The 22,703-nt window shown below is 49.6% G+C and overlaps 1 protein-coding gene across 6 annotated transcripts in view; it reads right to left on the reverse strand.

The window, feature by feature from the left end:
- Nucleotides 1–14,790: 14,790 nt before the first annotated feature.
- The window catches only part of SAMD4A (sterile alpha motif domain containing 4A), a 204,970-nt gene continuing 197,057 nt past the window's right edge, over nt 14,791–22,703 (reverse strand). For 4 of the 6 annotated variants that reach the window (XM_074956485.1, XM_074956484.1, XM_074956488.1 and 1 more), the window contains 2 exons: nt 20,719–20,811; nt 14,791–19,490 (listed from right to left, as the gene is read on the reverse strand). In XM_074956485.1, coding sequence (XP_074812586.1) covers nt 19,462–19,490; nt 20,719–20,811 — 122 coding nt within the window. In that variant the 3' untranslated portion in view covers nt 14,791–19,461. The remainder of the gene's footprint in view (nt 19,491–20,718; nt 20,812–22,703) is intronic. The other 2 variants (XM_074956486.1, XM_074956490.1) reach the window with 1 other exon arrangement.

The raw sequence follows: 22,703 nt of genomic DNA on the forward strand, positions 1-22,703 counted from the left end.
AGGGCCTTAAAAGGAGGGGAGCTCTGGCATTTTGTGGGTTGAGAACAATTCTTTCATGTGCTTTTTACACCGCAAATGGTGCATAGGGATTCTTTCTGACAAAGTTTTACCATCTGTGTTTTGAGTTTTTGTATGCACAGTTCAAGACAAAGGCCCATGGTTCTGAGGACTCTCAAACTCCTGTAGGGGTTGTGAAATCATCACAGTTTTAGCTGGTCTTTGTTCTGTAATTAGCTGGCACTGTTCATTAGCCAGCTCAGATTCTCCTGAACCAAATGCATTTTATCAAGTGATCAGCATTGGGAAAGACTCTAATCAGCTGCACCCTTTGAGCCTTGACTAAGCCATTCTGCTAACCTCCTGGAGGTAACCTTTACAAAAGGGTTGGCTTCCACTCCTTTTTAAAGGTACGGTCATGGTTTTGTAGTCAAATCATTCACAACTGTAAATCACTCCATAATATGTTTTAGGTTGGAATATTTAAAGGGGCATCAAGATTACGATCCTGGTCAGTATTACAAAAAGTTGTTGCCGGACTACTAAAAACCTTAGCATATTATTAACTCTGAAACCTAACGACAACACTCTTTCATTGCTTATCATTTTAGCCAGGCAATAGGAATAGTGGTTGGAGTGAAATTCCAGAGCTTGGGAACTGGGAATTACTGTGTAACAAGTTAGAGGCAAGCAGTGTGCTAATGTTAAGTATATTTGTTTCCCCCTATCCTGTACCTTAGGTTCTTCTTCAAGTGCTGTCCCTGTGGGTGCTCCACTGTAGGTGTTGGTGCGTCCCGGCACTGTTGATAGGAGATTTTCGGTAGCAGTGCCTGGTCGGGACGCAGGCGCTCAGTTGGTATCTCCCTTCTCGTTGGAATCTTCCTGAGCGCCTGCGTCCCGCACCCCCCTCAGTTCCTTCTCTACCGTCCCCGGCTGAAGACGGGACTCAGGGCAGTGCTGCTTCTCTTCCCTGGTCTCTGTAGGAAAAAAAAAAGTAACAAAGAATATAGAAATAGTTATTAGTTACATCCCAGTTGTTTCCCTTCCTTTAGTGTAGTTACATAGTTAGTTACTTAGTTAAAAAAAAACAAACCCAAAAAACCCTTTTTGCTTCAGGCTTGTCTCCCACTGAGACACTCTCCCCTGCCATTTCTAATTCACAATGCCAGGGGCTTCAGGATTCAAAAAGTATGTTTCCTGTCAGGACTCCATGCCACGGTCGGATGGGCGCTCTCATTGCGTGAAGTGCCTCGGGGAAACCCACATCCCCAGTGCCTCCGCTGTACGAGCCTCAAGGCAAGGGACCGGCGGCTTAGGATGCTTCTGATGGAACAATCCCTGCAGCCGCTTTCGGAGACGGGGAGGGTTAAACCCGCTCCTACACGCTCCCCGGCCAGATCTGAGCCAGGGGGGAGCATTGCTTCCCCCTCTCTGGAGCAGAGCCAAGAAGCACAGCAGTCTCACAGGAGAGACTCAGACAAGGGCAAAGGGTCTCCCGCGAGATCCTTACCCTCTGTGCCGACCGCGCCACAGACAGGCACCTCAGCTCTTTCTAAAGCCTCAGCCACGGCTCCCGCAGAGGCAGGAACCCGACCTCCCCTACCGGGAAGGTTTCCACAGCACCGAGCACCTCAGTGGTAAAAATAGCCACGGTGCCGACTGCGCGCTCTGCCCCGGTGCCGGGAAGAACGTCGGCACCAAGCCTGCCTCCTGCCCCGGTGGCAGCAGCGGACCCCCTGCAGGGCACCTCCAACAGACCCGTGGCACCACTGACCCTTTCGCTTTCACTTGCTAATGCGCGAGAGCACAGTCCAGGCTCAGCACAGCCCAGGGAGCAGGAGCAACAGTTCCTCACTCAGTGTGACCTGAGCCTAACTCTCCGCTCCTGGATACACAGGGCTCACTCTTCGAAAAGCCGCTCTCACCACCTGAACTGGCTACCTTCACTGACAACAAACCCAATATACAGCAGCAGACAGAGTTCTCCCCACCTGCCTCTCCTCCTCCACCGGACCCTCTTCCACCTCAGGCTACTGTCCACAGCCAGCAGCCTCAGTTTCCCTACTTCACCCTCCCCGTGGACGGCACCTGGGATCTCCTACCCTATGCCTTGGCCTCAGTGGTACCCTTGGCCACATCCTCCTACCACTCTTCCTCAGACCTCTTCCACGAAACCACTACCTGCTTCTGTGCCTCTAGCTCCATCCACTCCTAGAGTACCTGAACCCCCTCCTGAGAACGTGAGCTACGAACCATATCCTCACTCACCAAACCCTAATTCTCCATCTGCTCCAGACGGAGCCCTCTCCCCGGCCCCGCCTCCACAGAACGTGGATGACTGTAAATAATTTCAAGAGCTTTTCAAGAGGGTGGCACTCAATCAGGACATCCCCCTAGAAGAGGTTCAGGAGACACAGCACAAACTCCTCAGAATCCCTCAACTCTCTGCGCCCTCAAAAATTGCGCTCCCTATAAATGAAGCAGTCCTGGAACCAGCTGACGCTCTCTGGCAAACTCCAGGTTCTTTATTACCAACCTGCAGAAAGGCCGAACGTAAATACTATGTTCCTGCTAAAGATGCTGACTTCCTATTTTCTCACCCACAACTGAACTCTCTCATCATGGATGCAGTTGCACAAAGGATGAAACAGCCACAATATTGGCCCATCCCACAAGACAAGGACCTTAAACGCCTTGACATCTTGGGTTGCAAGGTTTACATGTCCTCCACTCTACAATTCAGGTTTGCAAACTACTCTGCGCTCCTCGCCAGCTACGACTTTGATAACTACAATAAACTTTTTGAATTTGCCTCCTACATTCCAGAGGATAGGAGAGTGGACTTTAAATCAGTTCTGAGCAAGGGCCAATTGATTTCCAGAACGGCCCTACAAGCCTCTTTAGACATGGCAGACACAGCAGCCCGTACTACTCCAACTGCTGTGGTTATGCACAGATCTTCATGGTTTTCTGCATCTGGCATCCCTAAAGATCTGCAGACCAAAGTGGAGGACCTCCCCTTTGATAAAGACAGACTGTTTTCCAAAAAAAACCAATGAACTACTTCACACCATGAAAGATTCTAGAGCGACACTGTGCACCCTGGGCATTCACCCATCTCTTCCCAGGGAACAACGATACCAACCCTACCAAAGACCGCGCACACAACAATATTATCGGCCTCAACCCAAACCATATGACGTAAATAGGAATCGCGCTAGACCCCCTAAGCGCAGACAAAATCAAGCTCAAGCAACCACCTCCCACCCATACGGGAATAAACAACAATTTTGAAACGTTGGTCGAGGGTCTGCACGACCACCCCTTGATTCCACAGGGTACTTGCCCATTTGGCCACCGCCTCCAGACTTTCCAACATGCGTGGCAGCATATTACACAGGACTGCTGGGTCCTCAAAATATTTCAGTCCGGTTACTCTATCCCATTCATATCCTATCCTCCTACCCTTCCCCATCCCTCTTCAGGGACCCTCTCACGAGCACCTACTTCGCATAGAAGTGGCTCACCTCCTCCAGCTAGGCACAGCAGAACCTTTGCCAACACAACATCGAGGGAAAGGGTTCTACTTCCTGACCCAGAAAAAGACTGGGGGCTGGAGGCCTATACTAGATCCACACAGAGGTGAAAGTAAGCCGGTGTGCCCTGGTATGGCGTACTGGTAAGAGCCGGTGCACCGTACCGGGACCGGCTATCCCAGAGAGCAATTTAAAGCCCTGGGGTAGCGGCGGCAGGGCTCCGGAGGGGATTTAAAGAGCCCCAGAGCTCCAGCCGCCGCTACCCCCCCGGGGCCCTTTAAATCCCTGCCTGAGCCCTGCTGCCCGAGCCCTGGGGTAGGGGTGGGGGGGCCCCAGCGCTCCAGCTGCCACTACCCCCCTGGGGCCCTTTAAATCCCCACCTGAGCCCTGCTGCCTGGGGTAGGGGTGGGGGGGCCCCAGCGCTCCAGCCCCCACTACCACCCCAGTGCCCTTTAAATCCCCACCTGAGCCCTGCTGCCTGAGCCCTGGGGTAGCGGCGGCGGGGCTCTGGCGGGGATTTAAAGGGCCAGGGCGGTAGTGGTGGCTGGAGCCCTGGGGCCCTTTAAATCCCTGACGGAGCCCGGCCGCCGCTACCCCAGGGCTCGGGCAGCAGGGCTCATGTGGGGTTTTAAAAGGCTCGGGGCTCCAGCAGCCGCTATCACAGCGGAGCCCTTTAAAGAGCCCTTTAAAGCTTTGCCAGAGCGCACAGCCCTGGGGTAGCGGTGGCAGCCAGGAGCCCCCAGGGCTCCTCAGTGATTTAAAGGGCCTGGGGCTCCACTGTGGTAGCGGCAGCTGGAGCCCTGGGCCCTTTAAATCGCCCCTGATCCCCGGGGTTCCCAGTCGCCTCTGCAGCTGGTAGCTTGGGGGTGATTTAAAGGGCCCCGGGCTCCAGCCGCCACTACCACAGCTGGAGCCCTAGCCCCTTAAATCAAGATTTAAAGGGCCCGGGGATTTAAGGCCCTGCCTCTTCCGATTGAGGCCACGTCCACTGCTCAGGACTCCAGCGGTACCGGTAAGTCGTCTAACTTACTTTCACCCCTGGATCTACACTGACTGAACAAATTCGTGAGGATACAAACGTTCAAGATGGTCACACTGGGCACAATAATTCTTGCACTGGATCAAGGGGACTGGTTCACAGCCCACAACCTACAGGACACTTATTTTCATATATCAATTCATCCAGCTCACAGATGCTTCCTACAATTCACAATTGGTCACAACCATTTTCAATACAGAGTTCTTCCTTTCGGCCTCTCCACAGCACCAAGAGTCTTTTCCAAAACTCTAGCCGTGGTCGTGGCTCACCTCCACAGACATGGGATCACACTTTTCCCCTACCTGGACGATTGCCTCATCAAGGACAATTCCTATGGCGAGACACTTCAAGCTACCCATTTTGCCATCTCCCTCTTTCACAGCCTAGGCCTCCAAATAAATATCCAAAAATCCACCCTGACACCTACACAACAGATCGAGTTCATCGGAGCTCATCTCGACTCAATACAGAGCAGAGCCTCGCTCCCATATCACAGATTCCTCACTATCACGCAGCTCATACGCACACTCTCTATTCGTCCAAGGACACAGGCAAGAATCCGTCTACAGCTCCTTGGTCACATGGCAGCCACCACCATTGAGGTCCAGTACGCCAGGCTACACATGAGATGTCTTCAGGGCTGGCTCAATTCCAATTTCAAACCCAACAGACACACCTTAGGGACGCTGCTAACTCCTCCTCCCAATGTTCTAGCTTCCTTACAGTGGTGGACAAGACCAGAAAACCTCTGCACTGGGGTTTCCTTCCAGCAACGATCCCCGATGCTCATGCTCTCCACAAACTCTTCCCTAATTAGTTGGGAAGCGCATCTTGGGGGACACAGGGCACAATGCTGATGGTCCGCATCAGAGACGCACCTACACATAAATCTCTTAGAGCTCAGAGCAGTGAGGCGAGCGTGTCTTCACTTTCTTCCCCTCATAAAGAACAAATCTATTCGGGTCTTAACAGACAACATAGCATGTATGTACTACATCAACAGACAAGGGGAAGCCCGATCACATTCCCTTTGCATGGACGCCATACTTCTATGGAATTGGTGCATACATCATCAATACAAATCATCGCTTCCTACCTACAAGGCTGCCACAACACTACTGCTGACGCACTCAGCAGGTACTTCTCGACAGAACACGAATGGGAACTGCATCCTGCAATACTTCAACAGCTCTTCTCCCTCTGGGGCACCCTGTCAATAGACCTCTTTGCCACACCCCAGAATCGGAAATGTCGTCTGTTTTGCTCCAGAGAGGGACTCGGGACTGCATCCTTAAGAGACGCGTTCCTCATCCCGTGGAACAACTCTCTCCTCTACGCCTTCCCACCAATCCCTCTGCTACACAGGGTTCTTCGGAAGTTCGTAGACAACAAGGCCCGGGTCATCCTTATTGCCCCGGCTTGGCCGAGACAGACGTGGTATCCTTACCTACTCCGCATGTCCTCCCGTCATCCACAGGCTCTCCCCAACAGGCCAGATCTCCTTTCCCAGGACAACAGACGGGTTCTTCACCCCCAGCTCCAAAAGCTCCACCCAACAGCCTGGTTCCTTCATGGTTCCAAACCCATGAACTGGCCTGTTCCGAGCAAGTCCGATACGTCCTCCTGCACAGTAGAAAAGACTCCACTCGTAAAACTTACCTGCAGAAGTGGAAGCGTTTCGCCCTCTGGTGCTCACGTAATCACTTAATGCCCAATATGGTGACCCTCCCTAACATTCTAGACTACCTCCTGAAACTAAAACAGGACGGACTTTCGCTCAGCTCCATCAAAGTACACCTGGTGGCGCTTACCACCTTCCATGACCTGTTAGAAAGTTATTCACTCTTTACCCACCCCACCATAAAACGATTTCTCACGGGCCTGCAAAATCTCTACCCTGAAATTTACCCAACGGCAGCTACATGGAATCTTAACCTTGTTCTTCACGCTCTCATGAAACCTCCATTTGAGCCCTTGGCTACCTCCTCTCATCTCCATATGTCCATGAAGGTAGCTCTTAGTTGCAATAACATCAGCAAGGAGAGTAGGTGAAATAAGCGCCCTGATGGCCCATCCTCCCTACACAATTTTCTCCAAAGACAAACTCACTCTGAGACCACATCCTAAATTTCTCCCAAAGGTGGTATCCACCTTCCACCTTAACTAACTTATATACTTACCTACTTTCTATCCCAAACCTCACAAAACCCCACACAAGGCAACCCTGCATATTCTCGATGTCAGGCAAGCAATCGCTTTTTACTTAGACAGGACTAAGCCATTTGGTAAATCTCCACGACTCTTTGTCTCCATCACTGAAAGATTGAAAGGTGCAGCTATCTCTAAACAACGTCTGTCCAAGTGGATCTCTGACTGCATTAGATCCTCTTACCGTATTCAAAATATTCAACCGCCCGAAGGCATTAGAACTCATTCCACTCGAGCTATGTCAACATCCTTTGCCTTCCGACATAACGTACCCATTTCTGACATCTGTAGAGTGGCTACATGGTCATCTGAACACACGTTTGCCAAGCACTATGCTATCACGCAAGATACCATGGCAGACACCATAGTAGGCCATACAGTACTCTCTACAGTACTCACTGCCGCATCTAAGCCCCACCGACCATAGTGGGAACTGCTACACATTCACCTAAAGTGGAGCACCCACAGGGTCAGCACTTGAAGAAGAAGAGGAAGTTACTCACCTTGCAGGAACTGAAGTTCTTTGAGATGTGTGTCCCTGTGGGTGCTCCACTCCCCAGCCTCCTCCCCTCTACTTTGGAGTACTAGTATAATCGCTCCACGGTAAAGAAGGAACTGGGCGGGGTGCGGGACTCAGGCGCTCAGGAAGATTCCAACAAAACAGGAGATACCAACTAAGCGCCTGCGTCCCGACCAGGCATTGCTACCGAAAATCTCCGATCAACGGCGCCAGGATGCACTGACACCTAGAGTGTCACACAGGGACACACATCTCGAAGAACTTCAGTTACTGCAAGGTGAGTAACTTCCCCTTACCTCTCTGCTGGGGTACAGACCAAAGCTTAGTGCTTTCAGGACTTTTGTTATATTTATTTATGTATTATACAGAGACAAATCTCTGACCTTTGCCATGTCCCCTCCCCTCGGGGCAGGGGGCAATACATCCTGCTGCTCCCCACCCTTCTCAGGAGAGGGGAGGGAAGCACCCCAGTTGAACGGGTCTCCTCTCCTGGCCTTCTAGGGAGGGGAAGATAAGGGTCCTGTCTGAGTGGGTCTTTTAGCACAGCCAGAGGGCTCAGCAGGGAGCAGTCTGAGCCAAACCCCCGCTCCCTGGAGGTTGGGCCCCCCCTTCAATGAGCTGTGGTGGAGTCTGACTGGTGCCTTTTCCTGCCAAGGCAGCCAGCCTGCAACTCCTCCCCTGCGGGGAAGGGGAGCAGCCCAGGAGGAGGTGGGGCTTCCAGGAAAGGCTGACCGGGCTGCCCAGCCAGCTCCTTTGAACTGCGACTTCCAGGCTGCCTGACTGGGCTGAGCACTCCCCCAGCAGGCCCGGAGATCCACCAGTCTGTGGGGCCCTCTGCCGTGCCCAGCAGGAATCTGTGGCTAGGCAGGGATCAAGAGAAGGGTTTCTTTCACGTGCATTTAATTTTGTTTCCCTTGATGTGTAACTGCTAGTCTGAACAGTGTTAGGGGCCATCTCTGTGCGGCCCACCCCGCCAGGCCGGGGGCAGCCGTCCGGGTCTTTTGGACAGGCTGGCATCTTTTTGGGTTAACAGAACTGAACAGATTTAGCACGGTGGCGGCGGTATTTAGTGTTCAGCCGCAGAGCGAGGCGGAAGATGGGTCCCCCCCACCCATAAAATTTTGATTTTTTTTTTTTTGGTTGAAAAAAACTGAAAAACCACCAAAACTGCCCCCAAAATGAAATATATTCAGCTGGAACTGCCAAAACAGAGACAGTTTTTCAGTTTTTTAGGGTTTTCAATTTGCCAACAAACCATCACATGGCTGGGAGAAAAGCAGACCCTGCAAAGAAGTTTGTTTAAGTCAAAAATCCAAACTTCCATCAAAAAAAAAAATCGATCAAAAATTTTTGGCCAGCCCCACCCAGCAGGTCATCACTTGGCAGCTTCCAGGGACGGATCGAGTCAAGGGTCAAATACCCAAGCAGCACCAGCTGACTGTATTTTTACTTGCCAGCCAGCCAGTTAAAGTGGCTGAGAAATTTTCTCCCTGGTTTCTATCAGACTTCATTCCTAAAGGATCATTGAGAGCAATTTCCATTCGCCGGTCCCTTCACAAGAGACTTTTAATGAGTTAACAAGGGAGAACAAAACAGCCTGTTTGCTACAGCTGAGATCTGCAATCTGTCTAAGTCAGAAATTGGCTTCCTTGGCAAGGTGTTGAAAGGAACACAGTGTAATTGTGACCGGCGCATAGTCACTGTGTTGCTTATAAGAGCTGGCGTTTCCAGCAGTGCTAGTTGGACAGCCTGAAAAGCCTTTGGCCCGTCACGTATTATTGACTGACTGACGGGGGGGGAAAGAGGAGAGTGGAAACCGTGGAACCAGGCCCCAAGATGCAGCAGGTGGCGAAGACATTCAAGCTCCAGGAGGCTATCTGAGCCATATTTGTTATCAGGAGCCTGGCGCAGATGGTTCCCAGGGATATGGATACCTCTTTTCCAATGCTTTCAATGTGCCAGCCTGATCTGTAACATCTGTATTGTAGCTAGAGATACCAGGGACAAAGCTAGAGCAAGCTGGGAGCACTGAGTGTGCGCGAGAGATTTTAATAAAGATGCGACATGCTCCAGGACGGCGGCTAGTGCTGCTCTGTGCCTGGTGTTTTGAGAGTTATTCAGGAAGGGGCAGCCCCAGAGGTAAGGCACAGACAGACTCAGGAGGGGCTGGAGTGTGCCAGGCAGAGAGCGAGATCTTAGCGGAAAATTAGAGAGAAGCAAAATGTGGGTGCCCCGCTCTCTCTGGCATGCTCTGTTCGGGAGCAGCGCTGATCTCTCTAAGAAGGGAGATGGAAGTTGTAGTCACCGCCAGCAGGCAGATCTGAGGCAGATTCACTGAACACGGGAGGCCAAGACTCAGTGGGTAGCAAGGTGCACGCGGCTGCAGGAAGGCCAGGAGCAACCTCACATCGGGGGGCTACCAGTTCTGCAGCGATGATGCAGTTTTCCTGCTCAGGGGTGTATGCCTGCCACATTCCCACCAAGCAGGAGGCATGGACACATAGCCGTGTATTGTTTCCAAGGGGAAGGTGAGTATCCCCTCCCCCTAGCTGGGCGTGACCCTGTGTCTCAATCCCAGTTTTACAGAGGCACGGGTGGTCCCTAGGCCAGGGTCCTGGTTAGGTGGGGCCTGCGGCCGGAGTGAGGGAGTTCCCTTGCTCAGAAGCTAAGCAGGGTTCTTTAGCCCTGCACGGGCAGAAAGGCTGGCTCATGAACTGCCTGGTTTGCATCACTGGTTGTGCCAATCTGTGGCTAGTAAACGCTTTAAAAAACATTCAATATTTACTATGGGCCAGGAGCGCCCAGCAGCGCCCAGCCAGAGACCATCTTTGCACTGCAGCACAAGCTCATTCGTCCCACAAAAAGGTCTTTTCGCCTCTGTCTCCACAACTGCTCAGCTGCCTGCTGGCATCTCTGTGACCAGACAGCAGCTGGTCCCAAGAACCGTCCACTAGAGGGACCAGGTTGCAAAACAGCAACAGGATTTGCAAACACTTCTGGGCTGCTCCTAACAAAAGGCCATTTGTAGCTCTCTAGACAAGGCCCTGGGGAATCCCTCGGTGAACCAGAACCCCGAGGGACTCAGCCTGTGAAACTGCAGCATGGAGACCAGTGATTGCTAGGCACATGGGCCATGCCTCCCGGAGGGGCCAGAATCAGCATAAATCCTGTACAACATACCTAGGCACGGGTGCACTGCTGGACAGATGGGAGCACTCCCTGCCACCCACCCCCCAGTCACTAATCCTTGTGCACCGGTGAGGGGCTATTCGCTCTGTCTTTTCAATGGCACTGTGTAAGGGAGAGGGCTCTTTTGCAGGAATGCATTTGCTTAGAATAAATGCAGAGAGCCAGCAATTGACTGCAGCGCACCTGAGCTAAGTGTGAAAAACAGTCAGGGCATCAGGCCTGCAGAGCGTGTGAGACAGAGAGAACTGCATAGTCCCATCTGCATGCAGCCCCACTCCCACATGCTCAAGGCTGCCCCACTCGGGACTAACGAGGGGTTGCAGAAGAGCCCTTTAGAATTAAGCCGCTACAAAAGCAATGGGTCAAGTTCACCCCTGTTGTAAACTCCTTCGCCCTTAGGGGCATTACCCTGGGATGAATTGGACCCCATGGTTTAGTGTAAATATGGGCACCTCGCACAATGCAAAGCAGCCCTCAGAAAAGGGGCCAGAGCCACTGCATAGTTTAACTAATGGGCTCGGGGTCAAGTATGGAGTAATCGGGGAGAGCAGATTAATAACTGACTTATGCAGTGTGAGTGATTCCTCCAGCCACTTTGCGAAGGCGCCCAGTTAAATTTACAGCATGGGCCTTTAGTTAAATGGCAAACCACCTCATTGCCGGGAGCCCTGCGGCCTGCCTGACTGACCCACCCGCCGCCAGCAAAGCTCTCCTTGGAGATTTTCAACCCTGCTCTGCGCCAGCTCCCCATGGGGACGGCCGTCCCCCCCACCCCCTTTCATTTTCCATTAGTGCAACAAACACTTGCTCTGCAAGCCAAATGGCAGCTGCACGTCCATGGGCAGGCGAATTGTTTATGGAAGGAAAAGCCCTTGCTCATGGCTCTGAGAGGGTGAAAACTAACACGTCCTTCACTGCTGGCTAAGGTGGGGACTGCCGCTGTGCTGCTTACTCTGGCAGACGGCCTATGGAGTTTAATGAGGGTGTGATCACACATTTCCCCCCCCCCCCCGATACACTAACCAGGATGAAGCTTACCTCCCTGCTGCTGCATCTGCGGTGTAGGGGCTAGGAACCACAGAACTGCAGTGGCACCATTCAGAATGGGAGGAAAGCGGCGTTCTGCAGCCCCAGCATCTTGCAGAGCTGTTAGCTATTCGGGGGGGCCCATCCACCATCCCTGGGCCATCAGGGTAGGAGGGTGGGGGAACGTGGCCAGGGCTTATGATGGTTACACTGGCCATTTCCACCTCCCTGCAGGTGTGTCCAAGAGCCCGCTAAAATTTTGCCCATCCCACCTTAGCTCCTCTCAGGCTGCCCCCTGGCCAGCCCATGAGCCCCCCGACACCTTCTTCCTCCACTGCGACCTGGCACATGGGGTTGCAGCGCCACTCAGGTTTTGCCGGGCCAAACAGTTGTCCTGGGTGCCTCCCTCCACCCAGCCAAGGCGGCTCTGCGGCTGCTGCCCTGGGACGAGGCTGTTGGACACCTAGGGGAGGCTGACACCACGTCCCAGCTCAGAGCCATGTCACACCATCGCCATGCTGGGAGTGCGGCCCAAAGGGCATTACTAGCTCGGAGTCTCACTCGCTTGTGTTTCCATGCTGCCAAGCCTGTGGCCAGGAATGGGCGGTTGGCAGCCTTGCTCCAGAAAGAACAGCGCTATGCACAGGAGCTGCTCTCAGTGCTTTATGCAGCACGGCTCCCCTGGGGCACCCTCCTGTCAGGCAGCTGTGTCCCCCCTGCATCCTGGGGGTGTGTGTGTTCGCTTCCCCCTCCACCCTGAGGATCAGTCTTTGCTGCTGCAGCTTGGCCTTGCCCCAGTGACAACTGGAGAACAGACCCAGCTCATTGCCGAGCTGGGCGCCTAGTTCTGCCACCCACGCCCTGGGTGTTACGGGGCATGTCCCAGCTTGTCTCTGAGCCTCTGCTCCATCACCTGTAAAAGGAGGATACTGCTGCATGGAGGTGTGGTGAGGGTTAATTCATTGCGGGGGGGGAATCATGCCCCCCCAGCTGTGTGGAGCAAATCCTTGGTGCACAATCTCCCCCCCACCCATGGATGGGAACGCAGTTACCAGCCCCTGGACCCTGTAGCAATCCCTCCACTGGTCCCAGGAGCTGTGAGGGGCAGGATTGAGGGGGCTACATGTTGTTCATCCTCCCACCTCCCCCACAGCCAGTGGAGGTTACAGCCTCTGGGCTGCAGTATCTTTTCTGGGGAGGGGATCCCTGTTTAAGGGGCAGGGGGAGCTGTGGATAGTGGGAGTCGGCAGCAGCTGTCCCCATTAGGGTGGTCCTGCCGAGGCACGGAGCGGTTGGTGGTGCTAGGGGCACATGGCCTCATCTCTGGCGTCCCCCTGGGAGCTGCTGGGTTTGGGGCTGTCCCCTGCAGCCTTTTCTGCAGGAGGCAGAGCCCCCAGCCCCATGGAACGGACAGGGAGGAATGAGGTGATCAGTTCTTCATGGCAGTGTCTCCTCCTGGGCCCCTTCCCATGAGTTTGCCAGCAGAATGGGGATCTCCTGTTTGTAATAATCAACCACCTGGAGCTCGCTGCATGGAAGGCACAGAAGAAAAATACAAGATATTACTCAAATAAATCACTTCCACACTCCGAGTCACTTCTCTGGACTCTCTCCCAAGCCCGCAGCCCTTTGCGGGTAGGTGACGATCAGCGTCATCCTCCTTCTGATGGTCAAACTGAGACAATGAGAGATTAACCCATGAGCTCCCAAGCTCTACTGCCGTTTCTCGATACTCGTGGCTAGCGGCGTTGCCAACTCTCACCCTTGAACTATCATCAGGCTCATGCTGTGATGGTCTACTGAGCGCCCCAGCTCCTGGAGTAAAAGGGGTATGAAATAATCTTCATAGTGTGTGTGTGTGTGTGTGTGTACATGTGCTAAAGCAGGTTTCACACCCTTGGGGTTGCAGAGAAGAGCTTGAAAATGTGAAGAATGCATGCTGCCAGCGCTAGTCAGGCAAGCAAGAAGCATCCTCCTTGTTTATAAAAACCCTGCATGATTTTAAAGGCAAGTTGACAGTTTTTGGAGGCCTGGCTCCTGATTTTTGAACCCTTGGGGCTGGTAATACTGAGACTGGGCCTCCAGGGGAGTAAATCCAGTGCTCCTGGGGAGTGCTACATGCACACGAAAAAGAGGCTTGTCTAGGAGAAGTTAATCTGCCTCTTCTTGTAATTTATGCAGTTTACCTGTTCGATGGATCGCAGCCCGTAGGCCTCTGCAAACCCGCTGCCCTCTAACACCATGACAAAGGCATCACCTTATGCCTTGGATCTGGACCTCTGCTCCTCCCCCTGACTTTAGCAGGAGTCTAAACCAAATTTACACTGGAGCAATTCTTAGATTCCGAAGTCAGAAGGGACCACTGTGATCATCTAGTCAGACCTCCTCTATAGCCCAGGCTAGAGAACTTCTCAAAATAATCCCTAGAGCAAAGCTTTTAGAAAAACCTCCAAGCTTGATTTAACAATTGCCCGTGATGGAGAATCCAGCATGACCTTTGGGTAAATCGTCCCAATGGTTAATTACTCTCACCATTAAAAATGTACCCTTGATTTCCAGATTAGATTCAGTGTTTTCAAAATATACATAGAAGAGAAGCTCTCTGTTTATCTTCAAAGCTGAGTGTCAGGCCAAGCTTTGCAATTATTTTAACTGCTTGGAAGTTGGAAAAAATACAGAAAAACCAACAGCTAGAGATCTTTCTTGTGGAGGGTGGTGATGCAGAAGACAGGGTTTATAGAAGGGCAGGATGGCCTAGTGGACTCAGATTAACAGACCAGAGGTTCCTGAGTTCTAATCCTGGCTCTGCTATTCACTTCTTTTGTCTCCTTGGAAAAGTGGATACTGATTTGTGCCTCAGTTTCCCCATTTGCATATGGGATTTCTGCTAACTTTCTGCACCTACCTCACAAGGGATAGTTAGTTAAACATTGGTGCAATATTTTGGCATTCATAAGCCCTAAAGCCCAGATTCTCAAAGGTATTTAGGCACCTAAATAATGAAATCAATGGGAGCTAGGTACCTCAATACCTTCATCTGGGCCTCAACTGCAACCACAGGATTTTTACATAAATATAATAAAACTTTTCTACAAAACTAAATAGCTGTTTTTCTTCATTCCTTTGAGCCACGATGCTGGCCTTAAAAAAAAAAAAAAAAAAAAAAAAAAAAAAAAAAAGGAAAACCAGATGTCACCCCTCCCCAATCCAAACAAACAAACCAATAAAAAGACTACACACCCCAGTGTTACAAAACCTTGTATTAATCATCTCCCTTCACTTTCAATATAATGTTGATATGAAATATAGCCATGATTCCTAGTTACATGGGAGGAAATGAGTAATAAATACATTGTAGCAAGTTTAAATCACAAGGGTGTTTCACTGGTAACAACATTTGAAAACTGTACACTTGCAAAGAACAGCATCTTCAAACATTAGTATTTCTTTATATCGGGAAGCTTTTACATGTAACAAACATGCTATTTCCATATATGACAAATTTAAAAAATATGCATTTGCTTGGCAACATTAACTAGGCAAAAATATTTCTTTGTGCACTAACTTTATACAGAAAAAACAGGTCTAAATGCATGCATGTACAATACGGAGCTGCCAGAAGATGGCATGCAACAAAAGAAAGTTCAAAGCTTTTTAAAGTAAGCTTACATTATGCATAAATACATAAGGGTTATATATTAATAAGGGAGGAAGTATTCTGTTTAACATTATTAACATTCCTGTTTTCTTCCTATTCCTCCCAGAGGAATACACATTCACCTTTAAGTAAAGATAAAGGAATACAAAAAATAAAACTCACTTTGCAAACTCTGATGACTTGTATAAAATCAACTTTAGTGTTATCATAACTGTGTGCAAATTATACTTCTGCAGGATCTACTTTTCATCAGGCACATTCAGAAAGCCTAAAATGGGTCATGTTTCTGCACCCCAAGAGAGAGAAAGTTGACAATAGAAATATTTTTAAGTGCTGACTAAAATCTGAGCTCTGGTTCTCAGTCCTATGTTCTTATGTGTGTGGAACAGGGTCTGCATGATACTCGTTCTGCACCGTGTGCATGTCACAGATCTAGCTGAACAAAGCAACAGTTCTGTGAAGGCCTGTTGGTGACAGGGGAAAAATCCCCGCACTTCCACCATCTGAGAAAAACAGGCTGATCCCCAGCTCAGGTACCTGCATTACTACTTAGACAAAGATCTTGTCCATGAAAGGGTTAGCTCATGGCACCTCAAAGGAAAAGCAGGGTTTCCTCAGTGTCATGAATACTTACTTGTCCCTTACCAGGAAGGTGGGAGGAAAGGGGCAGCTTAGCCCTAATTTGGGACAATTAAAAGGCTGTGTCCACTGCAAAAATGAGCCGTGTCTGACAACAGGGAGACACTCTCAACAGGCAAACGCTTGTGTCTGGCTGCAGGGGTCAGAGTGAGCCCCGTTGAGCACTCGTGCAACACATCTTATTCCAGCTCCTATTCAGCGAAGCATGTGCTTAACTTTAAACCAATGCGTAAGTCCCCTTGACGTCCGTGGAACTTAAGCACTTAACAGATGTGCTTTCCAAGGAGGGGTGCCCTGTGGTGAAACTGCCAGGGGCCTGGCACACTTCGCTACCAGCGCTGGACTCTGCTGATCCTGTCCAGCTCAGCAGGGCAATCTGATGGGTGGGGCAGCCAAGCTTGACCCGGGGGCAAAGGAGGTTCATTTCTGCAGTGTGAACACAGCCAAGGACACTTGGATATAGGGAACTGGTTAGCTACTCATTGCAGACAGCATCACCAAGCAGACAAAAGCTATTTTGTTTTTCTTGTCGGCCGTCATTCAGAAGTGAAACCCGAAGCAGCGAAAAACCATCAGCAGCGGTTCATTCCTTGTATGTCTCAGCCCCTTGTGGGTGTCTGCCCCCTACTGTTAATAACTGTAAGAAACCGCTAAGGATAAAAGCACCAATAAAACCTCATACATGATAATAGTGTAGCAAACTACTGTCACTGGAAGAGATGCTTGCAGAGATACCACGGACACACTGCTTTAGTTAGAAAACAGAAAAAAAACCATTTATATGTAGTGAAATATTTGTTACTCTGAGATTTGAAATAATTTGATACTTGCTTATTATAAAACAGTTGCATTTGGGGTAAATGGGTAAATACAAAAACGAAAGGCACTGCCGCTTTATTACTAAATATTTGACTTCACAGCCTTATGCATGCAACTGGTTTTTATAAATAAATTTATTTTACTTTAGAATTTGATTTTAAATTGAGCTCTACACCTGCACTCAACACAGGCCTCAAAACGGAGCTGGGAAGGAATTCCAAAATTTAACCAAAGCTACTTTTTAATTAAAACAAAAAACAGCCAAACACAACAAAGTCTATCATTAACCTATACACTCCCAATGGAAAATAAGCTTTTTTTAAAAAAAGAAAAGAAAAGAAAAATTGAATTATGTGGTTGTTAATAACAGACATTATCATGGTTACCAGCCATAGCAAGTTAATAAGTAATATATCCAAAATAATATATCTAATAATCAGATAACCTCTGTTTCTATATTCAGCAAAGGAATAAATAGAATTTCAGATTTGTAAATACGTTGTCTTCCTTCCAAAAGATTCATGCTAAGGTGATTGTGTTCACAATTCATTTTCTGAAGCTGCACGTTGTATATAGCTATGAATGCTCAAGATGCAACTCAGATTTGAATACCTTCTCATTTCCTATCCAAGTTGTGTAATCCTGCAGTTCATTATCCTCTTCATTAACTTTGTTTTAAGCTCCTTCTAACACATTCCAAAGTCCCCTCGTATTGTCTTCCCTCATTACTCCACCGAATCATGCTCAGTTACATTGTATCATGCATTCTGGTAAACAGGAAACCAAGAAATATCAACTTTATGTCAATCAGCATGAAAAATCACATTTTGGCACTTTTTGTTTTTATAAAGTTAAGTAAAAATGCTGCATCTAAATTGGATTTACAAACCTTATTGTACATGTAAGAACACCTCTTTGAAGCTGCGGTTTAGCCCTTAGTCCCCCCCCTTTTAAAATAGTCACGTTGAATGTTTGGCACTGAAAATATTTGCTTCTTTGAGCAATTCCATAACTACTTTCAGAGAATGTCAACCACCCAAACGACAGACCTGATTTCTAAAGTCTTGTACAGAGTCCCATAGCCATGGTACGCATCAATGTTACTTTTCTTTATATAAAAAAAGAAAAATTGTACACACCAAATAATTTCTTACTTACACCAGGGTGAATCTGGAGTAACACCACTAAAGCTAATGGAGCTGCACTGGGGTAAAACTGGTGTAAGAAAAAGAAAAAAAAGAAAGGACCAGGCCCTCTGTGTGTCCAGCAAGCAATGGGGATTCAATAGCCACGTGCTACTGAAATGCTAGGTGAAGATTCTGCTCTCATTTGGGTGTAAAACTGGACTTAACTCACTATATTCAATGGAACAACTATGGATGTAGGCTGGTATGAATGAGACTTGATTCTGGCTCAGATCTCAGTTTAAACACTTGCTGGTTCAAAGGTGTATCGGATTCACGTGTGAAATGAACCAGGGCCCCCTTAGCTCACTTATAAAAAGCAATGTGTTATAGCTACAGTTCTGGGAGGACAGCAGCACAGAGAGATGTGCATCCAAACGACTGGCTCTTAAATCTTTAATCCACCCCCATGTTGACCTTCCTTCCCTTACACGTAACGTCCAGTTTAGCCTGTGCTATTACTCTGTGGCCACATGCACGTTCATTATCTGTCAGGACCAAGAAAAAGGCAGCAGTGTTTGTGAGCCAGTACAAACACTGAACAGAGAGTACTCACTATTCAGACTGAGAGCTGCAGTCCAGCACTGCTTCCATTTTGCCGCTCTCCCGCATGGTCCCTTAGCACAGGAAGCTCATGCTTTCCCCTTTAATCCTTCTCTACCTCCTCACATCCTCCTGTTACCTCCCAGGGCAAGAAAAGGCCCAGCCCCCCACCCCCTGTAATTTAGCTGGCAAACTGTAGCTAGTTCTGAAAATGATCCTGTCAGTCTGGGATGTAGTGGCAGGTCTGTAAACGCCACGATGCAGCATCTTTTAGGTATTCACATACACAAGACAAGAAACAAGAAACTGATCCCACTTGCTCTCCACGCCCAATCACATATAGTCCTGCCCACTGCACAACATCCCTCGCTCCCTTCTCTGATGCCCTCTCCATCCCAGCTGAGAAGATGAAAACCCAAGGCCTGCCCCTAGACGCATAGCTCGGTTGCTATGTAAAATGCAAACCTGCTGCTATTAACAGAAGTAAAAAAAAAAATCCTTTACAACAGGAATATGAGACAAAGGCCTACCTGACATTTTTACACATTTATGTACCCTTTATATCCGCCCTTACGTAAACAATACACAAATTGAAATTTAGTTGTTTTAAATTTGGTTGAAAGGACATTTGGTTGTTGTTGGTTTTTATTTTTCTTTTTGACTGCACTGCAGCTCCAGTAGATGTTTGAGCTCCAGTGAAATACAAGAGTTGTAAACTCTGAACAATAAGTTACCCACTTGTTTTTTGGTCACATGTGTGATATTTGTTAATTTCCTCCTTCAGAAACAGGGTTTGCCTCTGGTACTCTCCGTCCTCCCCAGCTGGAGATTAACACCTCATTTACAGCACTTTTCCTTTCCCCCACACTTTTCCTCTAGAGAGGATGTAATAAATGACAAAACAAAGTCCAATTCTAATGATATGTTCACAAAGACAATCTACACATTCACAAAATTAAAACGAGAGAGAGAGAGAGAGAGAGAGAGAGAGAGAGAGAATGCAAAATCTCTTTGAGAATCCTGTGCAAGTCTGGAGACTGTTGCCACTGGACCCGCAGCAGTCATTCTCACGGCCAGCGCTGTCACCGTTACACATTCATCTTCTATATTGTAGAGGTTCGGTCAACGCCATCTGAAAGATTTAAGTCATAATCAGAAGTAGCCACACGTCACTTTAAATCGCATTGCCTCAACACTACCATCATGGGCATGTGCCACATACCCAATTTAACTAAACACAGCAGACTGGCCTGAATCCAGTGGGGAGATCCGAATGTGGGGGAAATTCAGATCTGGATCCAAACTTGGTGGCTCAGGTCCACCTACCTACCTTCCATATCTGTGTGCCAGTCAGCAGGCACTGCCATGCCCTCACTAGTTGTGAATATCATTTCTGTGCTGGCAGGCAGGAGGGGCTCAAATGTATCTTTACAATCCGCTCTGAGTAAGGGTCGTGCGTTGTTCTGCTGCTCCAGGAGCAGCCAAGGGAACGCAGCGGGGCTCAGAGTCACCATGCATGCCCTGGTTCCTCCTGTGCTCCAGGAAGGAAGTAATCTGCTTCCGGTCTATTGCCCCTTTCTTGTCCCTGTTTGCCCATTCCCCCACCCCCATCCTGTGTGGGTCAGGGAACAGTGGCCATGCAGACCTGTGCAGTGACCTACAATGCAGAGGGCCCATGCAAGTACTTTATAGCCCCTGGCTCCATCTACCAGAATACAGCAAAAGAGACGGTCTTGCCCTAAATTAATAGGCAAGAGTAGGAGGTGCACATCTCTGTTATCCTCTCAGATTTTGCCCTGTGCACTCTGAACAGGCCAAACTCCCCTTTATGTCAGCGTGAGTGGGACTGCAGGATCGGACCCTGTTCCAGGAAGCGTTTGGAAATGCAGTCCTGCCCCGAGGAATGGCAGCTGCTGGGTGGATTTCTTCCCATGGCCTGGGGTTTATTTTGCTTTTAAAATGCAACAAAATAGGACAAGCAAGTGAAAGGAACAATTAGAAATAGAGGCCAGTAATGTCACAGAGGAAGCTTTCATGCCGTGCCCGAGGCACTGAGTGCTCTCAACTCCATCTCATTTCAATGGAAGCCAAGGGTGCTCCCCGAACAAGTCACATGGGCCAGGACTGAGGCGTCTGGCGCTAAATTCCCCTCAGATCATTTCTGGCCTCCTCTATTTCTACAGATTCCTGACAGCCTCCTGGTAATGTACTGTTCCCAACTCTTTTCACACGGGGCCCTGTTCCATGACAGCCCAGGAGTCAGGATATCTGGGGACACAGTGGTTGGGGATGAGGGGTTGGAGCAGAAAACTCCTCAGACAGGTGTGATGTCTCAGCAAGGCCTTAATGAGCCAACTGACCAGTCAGAAAGCGCTGAGAGGTGTGCGTGGGCTTATCATGCCTGCTCCCGCCAATGAAATCCACAGTGCCTATGACGCTCCATGCACAGCTCTCTACAAGGGGATGAAGTACGGAGAGAGAGAACAACAGTGAAAAGCCTGGGTGAGGATTAACGCTGCAGAAGGGTTTTAAACCAGACACAAGTTATGACAAATGCATTCGGGGTGCAAGCTTTTTACACAGATTCACTGTCTTTGAACACGTATTCGTTGATGCGGCTCCTCTGTGCTCAGTTGTTGCTTGTGAACGCATTAGGGTGGCTTTTAGAAACACAACAGCAGGCTTTGGGCTACGGAGAGTCTTCCTTGGAGATACAAATATTGCATTTCCAACCCTACCTGGAATTATGGATGTAGGCCAAAGATGGGCATGATCTGAAACATCAGATCAACCTGCCACTGCACCCCCCAAACTTGGGGGCAGTGTGGATCCAAAGCCAGTGGCTGGCTCATCTCTAGGATGGGCTGAACCGAAACCTGGATCCAAACACCTGCTAGGCTCTGGGAAGTTCAGATGCAGGTTACAGCACTGTTCCTGGCCCCTTCCTAGAGTAGGCACAGTAAGAGATGGATAGCCCAGCTCAGATGTGCCCCTGTTCTGGGAGAACGACGTGACCGGTACGCTGTGGGGTGGTTCCTGCCGCAGTACTTTGCCCAATGCTGCCCAGGGTGTCAGAGATGATGCCCAGTGATGCAAGGCGACCGAGAACGATGGCACTGGGAGAGCTCCCCTGGGAGACCCCGTTGAACACGAAGAAGGGAATCAGGTGCTGCGAATGGCAGAGGTGATCATCCCAGAAAAGCGGCAGCTCCCCTCTTCCCACCTCGCCCCGTCTTCCCACAAAATGCAGCCCATTTAGTGCGTGAGCGAGACTGAGGAAATACCTAGGAGGGCTGCCGTAATGATCCGACTTCTAAGAGACACAGCAGCAGCTGGTGTCAGAACACTGGTTGTTTTGTTACAAAGCTAGAGCTCCGCAGAAGGGCAGCAGCCCTTCATACCACAGCCCACCACATTACTGACTCTGGCAATTGCCAAGTGAGCTATTCCTAACGCAGGGCCCGGCACACGGTGCTCCCTGTTCCCCTGCTCAGCTCACCATGGAAATCGCTTCACACACACGCTTCAGTTCCTCCCGCTGGAACGTTAAGGCTAAAAACAAGCAGGTTTGTTAAGCTCTGATTTGTTTGTTGATTGAAAGCTATTTCTAGCACTGTTCGTGTAGAGAGGCCTGGGCCAAGGCAATGCGGGTCCAAGCCCCAACTGGCCTGGCCCCTCCCAGTCTGAGCATCTGCCTCTCTCCCCACAACATGCTGCCAGGCAGGGGCTGCCAACAGGATGTTCTCTCCCCTCAAGACTCTGGGATTGGATCCCCGCTCCCCCCTGCCATCGGCCACAGATTTCTAGGCATGCTGCACAAACTCTTTGTTTGACATGGTTGGGGGAGTGGTTTGAAGGATTACTTTGCTGCAGTGATCGATTGGCTGACTTGGTTTATTCTGATGGGTTTTTTGTAGCTGGGTGGCCGTGGTTTGGGAGAGTCATGGCCAGTTCATTGCTAAGGGCACCTGGAGTGTTGCGCGGGGACGTTTCAGCTTGTTATCTAAATCGAAATAAAACAACTCACAAACCCTGTGTGCGCTGGTGATGCAGTCAGATCTTCCTCTGGTTTCCACCAGGCCCTGGCCCAGCTGAGACGTCCATCTTTCTGCTAAGCCATTGGTTCTGGTATCTGCTCCACCCACCCACCTCCACCCATTTGTCTGTTTGGTCCATCAACTGTGTCCTGTCTGTCATCTACACTGTGAGCTCGGTGGGACAGGGCCTCTTGTCTTTGCTATTTATGGTGTCTAGCACAACAGGGCCCTGATCCCTGAATGGGGTTCGTAGGCGTTACCGTGATACACAGTAACAACAGTAATGGTCAGGGTTTTCTCAGTGGAGA

This window comes from Natator depressus, chromosome 6 (assembly GCF_965152275.1).
Source record: "Natator depressus isolate rNatDep1 chromosome 6, rNatDep2.hap1, whole genome shotgun sequence".
Taxonomy (NCBI): Eukaryota; Metazoa; Chordata; order Testudines; family Cheloniidae; genus Natator; species Natator depressus.